This window comes from Populus euphratica, unplaced genomic scaffold (genome assembly GCF_000495115.2).
Source record: "Populus euphratica unplaced genomic scaffold, PopEup_1.0 scaffold124.1, whole genome shotgun sequence".
Classification (NCBI taxonomy): domain Eukaryota; kingdom Viridiplantae; phylum Streptophyta; class Magnoliopsida; order Malpighiales; family Salicaceae; genus Populus; species Populus euphratica.
In genome coordinates, this window is record NW_011500013.1 from 509,781 (window position 1) to 521,350 (window position 11,570).

Sequence of the window (11,570 nt, forward strand, 5' to 3'; positions counted from 1 at the left end):
AAAAATTAAAACTAAAAAAAACATTATTCTAATTAACAATAGTTATAAAACCTCTCGATTTTTTGTTAATACCATAGTTATAAAACCTCTCGGCTTATGAGTTGATATAGTGATTCCTTGATTTGGATTTTAACTTAGATTATTTTTTTTTGTTTTTGAAATTATGTTGAAAGTTGACATGTTGATTATACACATGTGACCTATTGGATCAATCTACTATCTAGTTGATTAGCCAAATTCTGACGAAACTTAATTGGATGAACTCTAAAAGTTTTTTAAAATTATTTAAAATAATATTATTTTAATTTTTTAAAATTTTATTTAAAAAGACATCATTTAAGGTTTTTTTTTAAATAAAATCATATCATTTTAAAATAGACTCAAATTAACTCTATAGTTGTAAGTTGAACCAGCAGACCCATAATTTAGGCCTTGAAATAAGTTTGATAACTATGAGAAATATTTTTAATTGTGCCAAAAACTTATTTGTGTAAAAATTCCAACTATTGGGTTTATAGATAAGACTCATTTATCCAATATATGATATTCACGTTCAATGCATAAGATTTTTCAAGAAAAAAAAGAGAGGCAAGAATTGGTGTCACTCTACTTTTATTTTTTATAGCTAATATTTTCTTGCATGTTTTCCAACATTACAGAGAAGCACCTGATTTTCTATATGTTATTATAAGCAATAATGTAGTAATTGTGTTTTTTTTTTTTTAATCCTTGGGTGGTACATATTAACGAGTCTCGTACGCATTGTCCTAAAAAAAAGTCCCATTCACTATAATTATATACACAAAATCACACCAACAAGAACTTCCAAAGCTGATCACCGAGTCACATCCCTTTGAATTAATTCCACAACTCTCATATCCCACCAAAAAAACAAAAGGAAAGAATAAAAAAATACTCCTTCGCTCACCCTGGACTAGTAATTTAATCTCTGTATCCTATATCTACACTAGTATCAAAATAAAGCAAAACCTCTGCCAAAAACACCAAGAAGCTAATTAAAAGAACAGAAAAGTAAAGTGCAATCAGCGCAAAACTCGGCAGAAGCTGAGACCCTTTGTCCGTTTTATTGCCCTCTCTGAGGAATATTACTAACTCTTAGCTTCTAGCTTCTGCGTGGTCATCCAAATCCATGGAGTTATACCAGGTTTCTGGCTCCTAATCTCTGAAGAAGGGTCATCTCTTTAGAGATCCTTTGAGCAAGATATTGTGTGTATTCTCTTCCCTTGCCTCCCTTTCATCTTCTTGATTGAATTGGACTCTCTATTCGAGATCAAAACAAGACCTGCATTTCTTTCCAGTCTCGTTTCTTGTTAAAATGATTATTAACTTTACCAACAAAACCAACGCCAATAATCAACCTTCTATGTCATTCCCATCATCACAATCATTGATAAAGAGCCGGCCGCTTTTAGGACACGCCAGCTCCTCAAGTTCTTCCTCCTGCAGCGGCCGTTTAGGTGAGTTAGCTGGAGGGACAACGGCAGAGTGTGCAGCAATATGTTGTTGTTGTCCATGTGGATTAGTTAACCTTTTGGTTCTCACTCTGTACAAGGTTCCTGTTGGAATATGCCGCCGTGCTTTGAGAAGAAAACGAAGGAAAAAGCTGATCAAGAAAGGCCTTTCGCCGCCTCGAACGAGGAGTTGTAGCTGTGATTATGATGGTACAGGATTACAGATTCATCCAATGGCTTGTGTTGAGGAATCATTGAGAGAGTTCGATGAGGAAGCGGCCTTGAAGGAGGAGGAAGCTATGGTGGAGTTGGAGAAGGAGATGTGGGAGACTTTTTGTGGCACTGGGTTTTGGAGAAGTTCTTCTCAAAGAGAATTACCATTTAAGGAGAAGCGTAGCGTTAGTTCTCCAAGAGAGGCACCTAAGGCTAGAATCTAGATGCTAATTGAGTTCAATAACTATTCAGAGCTCAAAACTTGGCGTTTGCCTCTCTTTTTATTATTGTTGCTGTTTCTTTTCATCTATCTGGTAATTATTTTTTTTTTCTTACTTTAACTTCTTCTTGTCTCTCTTTGTTTTCTGCATTTTACTGGTTTTTTTTTTCTTGCGAAGCGGTGTTTTCTGCGGTTGTATGATGGTGGGTGATTTTTGTTGTGCTTCATGGTTAAATTAGAGTCTAGAGAGTGTTGAAGGGTCTTGCTTGAACATGTTTAAAATGGGGCTTGCATGGTGTGTCTGATACCCTCTCAATGAATTTCTTATGTTAGATTGTGTTTAATTAGGGAGAACGTTTTTTTGGCTTGCTGGCGGTGGCATTTTTCTTTCTTTCTTTTTTGGCAAGCGCTACTTCATGTTATCGGAGATGAATAGAGAAGTTACAATAGTTTACGCTGTGCGGCCATTTCATTTTTTTTTTTTTAAGAATTTGATTTTTTTAAAATTAATCTTTTTAATTGTTTTGATGAATTGATATAAAAAATAAATTTTAAAATTAAAAAAATATTATTTTAATGTTTTTCTAAATTAAAAATACTTTAAAAAATAACTATTAACACAATATCAAATACTAAATAATCATGTATGATCTTTGACTTTTGAGTTAAATAATCAATTTCATTCTATAAAGTTTAAAATTATCCTCTTCTTAAAGTTTGATGAATCATATAAAAACTTTGATTTAGATTTGGATTTTCCATAGCTGTGTTTTGTGTTTTAGGGTAAGGAATTGGACTTTAACATTATGTACTCTATTACAAAAATAAGTTTTTTTTTATTAAGATAAATGATTTTTTAATACTTAAATCAATGAATTGTAAAAGGAAAAAACCAAGAAAGTAGGAGAGTGCATGTTGTGATAGTTATGTGTGCTGTATTTCACGAAACACATATATTCAATATAAATAATAAATTTAAATTTTTTTAGAAGTCGTGTAAATCTTGTTAGACAAATCTAGAGTTGTTTAGGATTTATATGAAGATTACCTGAAAATTATATATTCTTTTTTATTTTGAATAATTGCTTCGAGACTAAATTGTCACAAACCACAAGTTATTTAAGTATTCAATCTCTAATAGTAATTCATACAAATCACTAGTGAGAAATCTCTTAAACTCTTTTAAGAGAGATGAATTGATATTTCTTTGAGTGTTAGCTCTCTTTTTTTTTATATTTTCTAGGTGTTTTGCATTGTATTGTGCATAAAATAAAAGGTATAATATTTTATTTATAGAAAAACTTAAAAACTCAATAAATGACAAAATAACAATTTCCCCATGAATAATATCGTATATATTATTTCAGGAAAATTTGAGAAATTTATTCAATAAAGTTCTTACTTGATTATTTTAGGTTTAGAATTGTAATTCCATGTATAAATAACATTCTAGTTTTTAATTTTTAAAATTTATTTACAATCAAGTCAACTTGATTAATCATCTCATTTTAATTTCCAACAAATGGTTCTTATGTGTGTGACCCATTAGGTTTCTTAATAAGTTGGCACAAATATAAATCACAATCCTAAATAAAATAAGATTAAATAAATTAAACAAACTAACTTATTATCAATTCAATAATTGATTAATTTATATTCAAAGATTAAATGTAATTTTTAGCAATTTGTTGAGATCCCCGAAATATTATGAAAGTCATAAGTGGTTTGACTTAACCTTTTAATGACTGGTTTCTTAGTATAATTATTATCACTTCATTAACAATGTTCTGATTTAGACATATATAGAATAGAGTGTGTATTTTGTTAAATTATATTTGTTTTCAACACCATAGTTATTGATTCTTTAAATAATATTTGAAACTCTTTTCAAATCTCTTTTCACATTGCGCAAGGATTAACAATCCATACTATTTGAGAAAAAAACATTTTTTATTTATATAGGGTGATGAATCTTCTTTTGATTTCTCAAATACCTTCATATAGTTTATGTTATATTCAATATCTACTTGTTTGTTATCTTTGATTAAAACAACGTGTAAGAGGATTAAACATAAAGCTCTTTGTATAAAATAATTTAGTAATTTTAAATCTAAAGATAATTTACATAACTATTATATAAGTCTTTTCATAAAATAAAAATGATCTCTTCATATAGAATTATTATACGGGTTAGTTAAGTAAGCATAATGTACCAGAAAATTTGTCTTAGGCCAACGCACCTATGCTTCTTAATTTTAAGGCCTAGGTGTATTGGACCACCTAACCCTAATCTCTTTTTTGTCCTTTTATTTTTTTATAGTTATTTTTTTAATTTGATCTTTTTATATTTAGTTAATTCTAGGATAGGGTTGATGAATTATCACAATTAACTTTGTGAAGGTTTTACGATGTTTTAAAAATATTTTTTTAATTCATCCTTTAATATGGGTTTTTGTTGATTTTTTTAAAATTTTATTCTTGAATATTTAATTTATTAGAAATTGAACTTTAAGTTTAGTACTTAATTTTATAATTTTTATTTTTATTATTATATTATTAAATTAAAAATAATTTTAAAAAAGTTATTAGAAACTAGTGGAGTCTATGAGCTAGATTATGTATTTGATGGGTAAACCCGAGTTGACTAATATCAATCCAATTATAATCTCAATATTAAAAAAAAAATATCACATGATTTAAATTCTTTTGAAAAACAAATTTTTTGCAACTAGAAAAAACATTAACAACTCCACATTTTCTAATATGTGTTTTCAGCTTTCAGTGAAGGCTTGATAAAACTCCTCTTGCGCATTAAAAAGTTACGCACAGAATAACATGGGCAACCTATCCAGTGCATACTTAAACAATACTATTGCAGTTATAAATTTGATCTCCCTTTCATGCATTTCCTTTTCTTTATTATCAAGCTACCTTGCATCATTCATAGCAAAAACTTAAAGTTAAATGTGAAGTCTATGTTTTGTTCATATGAAAGGGCAACTAAAAATCTTGCAGAGCTACACAATAAGAACTCTTCTCTGTTTTCATAAAGATGAGTGGCTTTAATAGCTAGATGAGTTGACATCCACAGATGTAAAGTAAGATTAAGCCATCATGCAAATTGAAATTTCATTTTCAAGATAGGGTTTAATTGATATTGTGACTTGTTCCCACTACCTCATCGTTCCCACTACCTCTCATCTTTGTTATGAAAAGGTAGGAATATGACAAGCTCCACTTGATTTTACTCTCTGCATTTTACAATGACCTCTTTGCTCCGATTGCCCCTCAGAAAAGATCAACTACGTAACTATTGCTGAGTAAAGTGTCCTCCTCCTTTTTTAACTTCTGAGTTGTCCCATTTTTATTAATATGTCTCTATCCCAATCTAAATGTTGCCAGCCTCACGTGGTTCAGGTCTGAACTGCAAACCTCTGCTGGGTAAAGTGTGTAAACTGTCTTTTTTGTTGCTTATTGGACCGAAGACTCTTGACCTGTCCGAAGGGGTGGCACTGTTTCGGCCTTCTTGCCTCCTACAACCATGCAGGGGACTGGAGGGCTAATGCGCTTGTGTTCTTTTTTCACTCAAGCTTACTGTCCTACCTACCAAATTGTAGCTGTCATATGTGAAGAGAAGTCACTTTATAAAATACAATAGTGAAAGACTCCGTGAATTATGTACAAGCATGGCAGCAATCTCTCACGAACAAAGAAAACGAGTTTAGATAATGCGAAGCCTTGCATAAGATGAGATAGTAATTGAATTTACTGGTTGACAGTACTGAGGTGAAAAGAGTAGCTTTGGAAGAAATTACAGAGGCTAGCTTATTGTATTATCACTTATCTCCATCAAATCACTTGCTGGCCATAAGATATTCTTAAGTTACACAACTGAAAGGGTGAAAATACATCCCAATTCAACCATATTGGCACTCAATTACCAGATCTGTTTAACAAATTTGTCAAAGCAAAGCAGATTTGGGAAACTAAAAAGAGCATGTCCAAAGTCCGAAAGTTGATACTTTTTGGAAAACAAACATTCTATGTTTAAAAGGCGATCTAAGCAAGATTGTGAGCTAATGGACCCTATACCATATCATGTAAAGTGAGGTCTGTCATTGCGCCAAGATGTCAATGTCCCTACAAATCATGGAAAAAGAAAAAATACAATCACTTTGCCCCATTTGCGTACCTTTCTATTTTATAAGAGAATCCCCATCTTTTATAAGCTTCTCTTATCATTTACTTCACCCTCGTCTTGTCTGGATATGTATGTGCAAAATTGAAATGCCCGTCATCTTTCGGCTCTTCATACCCCTGTTTTTGTGAATTAAAACTCTCCGGCGTTAATTCTTTATGGAAAGATATCAAAAATGTGAAACGCAATGAGACCAGTGTTCACATACTTTTGAATTATTTAATGGGTCATTAGCTAAACAAGAAAGAAACTGAACTGTTAGTTCATCATAAACAGTTTTTTCTGTCTGATTTAGGCTAGATGGATATAGTTTTTTTTTTTTAAATGCTTTTTACTTGTAAATATATTAAAATAATATTTTTTTTTATTTTTTAAAAATCAATTTTGATAGTAGCATATTAAAATGATCTAAAAGTACTAAAAAAATATTAATTTTAAGTAAAAAAATTCAAAATTTTTAAGAGCACGGGTTGGACTGCATTCCCAAATAGTCCCTTAGAAATATCCAAATTAACATAGTATTAAGTATATCTAGTGATGAAGTCATGAAAAGAATTCACATGAAAATTGGGTGTTGTAATCCTAGATCAAAACATGTGGGCTTGGTTCTTGGGTTTCATTATAGTTTTGATCATTTCTAAAAAAAGAAGTTCCTTATGAAATGAGAGATTCTCTAATGTCTAAGTTAATTATTTTATGAGATAAATAATGCATGTGAAAATTAAAATAAGTCTAGAGAAGTGTTGAGTTTGAGGAAATTATGACTTGTTATGTTTACTTGATGACCTAAGATATTTATAAATCTTGTTCATGTCATCGCATCTCAAAATGTGAAGAGTTGCACTATAATTGTTTGGTCTTATTGGTGGAAAAGTTGGTGATCATCAATAATACATTGACTAGAAATAATCATTAGTCGAGAAATGAGGTGTCTAATTACATAGAAAATGGTGCATGTTTGCTCTATCAACTATTAACTAAAAAATATGGTGTGAGCCTTGCTTAAAAGTTTATACTTGCAAATAATCTATTAATAAAAGCATAAAAATATTTGTGTGCATGAACAGTACATGGTGTTGTGTTCTAACTTCTTATAACTCAATAAAAATATCCAATGTATGCATATGGTGAGAAAAAGAGGAAAAAAAGAGTAAATGTTTGGGCCTTGGCCCAAATGGTGTGGCATTATTATTGTCATGTTGTTTGGCTTTAGTTTCTTTTTTTGTGTGTAAAATATGCACCATTCCAAGTCTTTTAAATAGATATGCTTAAAAGACTTAACTAGCAGAAGTAACAAAAAAAATACACAAAGTATAAATGTTACCCATTGTGGTTATATATATATGAAAATGTTACCTTTTTGAGTATTATAAACGTGTTTGCTTGAGGGTTTTGCTCATAACTTTGGTAACAGTAGTCATAGAAACTTGGAGAACAATCTTTGATCTTTTAGGAAACATATGGTCGCAGAAACTTGGAGAATGACCGTTGATTTTTTGGAGACACATAGGTGTGGGGACTTATAAAGGGATCCTTGATCCTTTTAGAGGAAAATAGTCACGAGGACCTGATGAGGGATCTCTAGTTAATTTAAAGGTATTAGAAATACTTATGGAGATATAATTGTAAATATAGAAATCTAACTTAGAGATTTTAATGGAGACATATTTAGAGATTTTAATGGAAAATGTTTTATGGAGATATAAAGAAAAAAATTATTGCTTTTTATTAAAGATTTCAAATGATGGAGATACGATTCTTGAAGATAATCCGTAGATTATATGATCTTAGGTATATCATCAAATATGTAGATTTATTTTCTTTCATGTTCAGGTTTTTTTTTCCCTTTCATAAACTAGTAAAAGTAACCTCTAGCGACCAATTTTTCTATCTTTTTTTTTTGTTTACAATGCATGGTATTCTTTGGTATCATGCTTAAGGTCACAATGAAAAAAGAAGAACTTATTAGATTTTCATGTGTTCCTGTAACTTTTCATGGATAGAGGATATTGTAAAAAAAAAAAGAGTCTCTTTGATAGCAATTAGCATCCTAGTCTATATGGTGGTCAAAAGAAGTAGTTAAATAGCTCATGAAATGTAAGGTGATCATGAATGTGTTCCTTGTCTTTTTTATAAATTTTACTTAAAGATGGGTGATGTTAGAGAGACTATAGTAGGTAAAAATATATATATTGTTTAGTTACGCTAGTTTCTTCTACCATAATATAATTTTTTATAACCTATTTAAATCTAAGGAGATTTCTTTCAAAAAAAATATATAACCTTTTCCATATAAAATGGTTATATACTCCACTAATAAGATCTTTTATAATGATAGATTCAATGAGTCTTTTCAAGTTGAGCATTTCTTTATTAAAATTTTAAATATAGGCTCTAATGCTTTTATTTTCTTGTTGTGTGATGAAGAAAATTTTTGATGATATTTTTCTTATTGAAATGTTTATTCTAAAAGGAAATATGAGTTTCGAATTAAGATCACAAAAAATAAGGATATAGTTAAGCTTTAGGCTACGATACTAAACTCACGTAGGCCCATAAAACATTGTTAGAAAAAATTTACAGATTACATCACCATTTTATATGACAAACTCAAGGATGATTCTCATATTTTATGTGTTCTTGAATGTCTATAAGTCTTTTATAGTTATCTAAGCTTGCTTTTATGGAGACATGGTCTTTGAAGAATTGAGTATAAAGTATTCTATGATTAAGTGAAGATTCTTCCACTTAATGGGGGATATGTTAAAGGGCTTGTAGAGTCATGAATTTCATCTCATACCTAGTTTTTTATTTTATTTTTATAAGGGGTATATGAGTGAGACTTGTATGAAGATTGATGAAGATTAAATCCTTGTTAAGTGCGTCTTATATGATAATAATGGATGTAGCCTTGCTGAGTGTAGAAGTGTGAGAGTTACTCATTTACATGTCATTATGCCTTATCTCTTTTAGGAACTACAGTCTTTTTTAAATACTTAATGGTGTATGCATAGGAGCTCATTCTCGTGCAAGAGGGAGAGTGTAAATATGCAAGTGTGGTTGCATTTCCGCTATAACATCATTAAGCATCTACACCTGATGAGAGAGTTGTTGGATACCTCTGGGAGCTAGAGTCCCTATTATAGAGAGATCAATTACTCTCCTTTATCATGATATTTTGTTAGTCATAGGAAGTGTTTTGGTGAGTAGTGAAAGAGAATGAATTTGATTTTTATTCAATTCTAACAAAAGATGCCATTAATAAAGTCGTGAAAAAACTTCACATAAAATTAAGCAATAATCTTGGGCTAAAACATGTGGGTTTGAATATAGGTTTGGTGTTTGAGGTTGGTTATGGGTTTGATCATTCCTAAAAGAATAAGTTTCTTATGAAATAAAAGACTCTCTAATATTTAAGTTAATAGGTGTATAAGAGAAATAATGCATGAGAAAATTAAGAGAGAATGTAAGTGTATAGAATTATTGAGTTTGAAAAAATTATAATTTGTTATGTTTACCCAAGTGATTCAATGTGTTTATAGACTTCGTCATGTGAACTCACATTGAGACATGAAAGGTTGTACGATAATTGAGTAGTAAAAATTTCGGTGTTCACTATTGGTTGTAGTGTTTATCCCCTTATTGGTGAAGAAGTTGATGATTATTAGTGATATATTAGCTAGAAATAATCACTGATCAAGAAAAGAAGTGTTTAATTATATAGAATATGAAGCGTGGTTATATTGTTGACCACTGACTAAAAAATATGATATTAAATGTGTATAAAGATTTGTAATTACAAAGAACTTATCATTAAAAGCATTAAAAGGTTTATTTGCACGAATGATATGTAATGCTGCATTTTGACTCCTTGTAACTTAGCAAAAATGTTCAGCGTGTTTGTATGGAATTAAAGAAAAGAGAAAATAGCCTTTTGAGTCATGGCCCAAATAGTGTAACAATGGTCTTGGCAATGTTATTGTTTGGGTTATGGCCTAAAAATTATTTTTTTTAATAAATATATGCACAGTACACTATTGAAAACTTCTAATATATAATTATATATATTAAAATAAACAATTTAAGTCCCTCCACTCCATCTTTTAATGAACCGTAACAATTTACAATGAGGAAATACATCATAACATGGAGAACTTCAATTCCATCCAATGTAGAAATCAACCTTGTAGAATAATTGGTCAATTTTTTTCATTGCCATTACTTACAATTTCTTTCCTCCTAGTAAGAACTATCTTGACGTATCTTTATTTAAAAGGTTGAGTTGTTACGTGAGATTATAAAAATACTTTTATATCACTTTTTAATATAGATCTTTAAATTTGCACGTATCCACTATTATTTTGTGTGGTTAATTTTTAAAATTTAATTAGATAAAATAAAATATTGAGATTTGAATTGATTATTGCTTTGTCATTTAATTTTTAATATTATATCAAAAATCATTTAAATCCATAAATTTAAACTATAAAATAAATTTTAAAAATAATTTTATATTATTTTCTAATAAGAGGTATCATCCTTGGCAAATTGCCAATGTCATTGTTGATCATAAAAAGTTAAACTGCGAGTTAAAGCTCACCATCCCGTTCTTGTTATCCTCATCAGAATCGATCTTCCCATCATGGCCATACCTTTGTGATTAGCAGATAGCTTTGACTACATTAACATTCTTGTATTTGTTTCTATGGCGAAAGGCTGGGAAAAACCCGAAGCAAGACGATCAGGGAAGAGAATAGCTTCCTTACGCTATTTTATTTGTGGGATTCGCAGGTGTCCACTTTGGGTTCAGAATTAAGCAAAATGGTACATCTCAATTCCATGGAAGGGAACAGGATTATATAGGATGGCAAAGCTTGTGAAAACAACTGATTTTGTCGTGCATGCTCAAGTTTTAGCAATAAGGTTAGAACCATGACAAGTTGCTTTGGGTTAATTTGTTTTGTTCTTACGACATGAACTCATCTGTTGTTACATAAGGACTTGTTTTTCTCTCTCTCATCTGTTGTTACATAAGGACTTGTTTTTTCTCTTTTTTTTTTTTTAGCATGCAGTAACCTAACAATAAACTTTCAAAGATGGAATGTAGGTGGTAACAATAACCTTTCAAGAACAGGTAAGAAATTTTGAGTGGGGTGGCTCTCTTGAAGAAGTCCTGGAACTCCTCGGTGTACACATAGTCGGAGCCGACTTGCTTAGATAAAAGGTTCTTCATATTTAAAGAATTGAATTGATTTGATAATTAAGATTTTCTATTGGATTCCAGAATATAAACCATACGTCTACTTTGATTGTTGGGAGTAAATCATTGTTCCCAACTTGCTCCTGTTCGCCTGTGTTTCACTGTCAACACTATAAAGTACCCATCACATTTTCACAACTTACTTATTCAACATCTTTAACTTTCGCTGTCAGCAGGTTTTACAAGCGCAGAGTAAATCAAAGCTAA

At 30.4% G+C, this 11,570-nt stretch overlaps 1 protein-coding gene across 1 annotated transcript; it reads left to right on the forward strand.

Moving 5' to 3' along the window:
* Positions 1 to 828: 828 nt before the first annotated feature.
* On the forward strand, positions 829 to 1,972 carry LOC105141580 (uncharacterized). Its single transcript, XM_011048837.1, has one exon. The coding sequence runs from the start codon at positions 1,337 to 1,339 to the stop codon at positions 1,907 to 1,909; it is 573 nt and encodes a 190-aa protein (XP_011047139.1). The 5' UTR covers positions 829 to 1,336; the 3' UTR covers positions 1,910 to 1,972.
* The last annotated feature ends 9,598 nt before the right edge of the window (positions 1,973 to 11,570 follow it).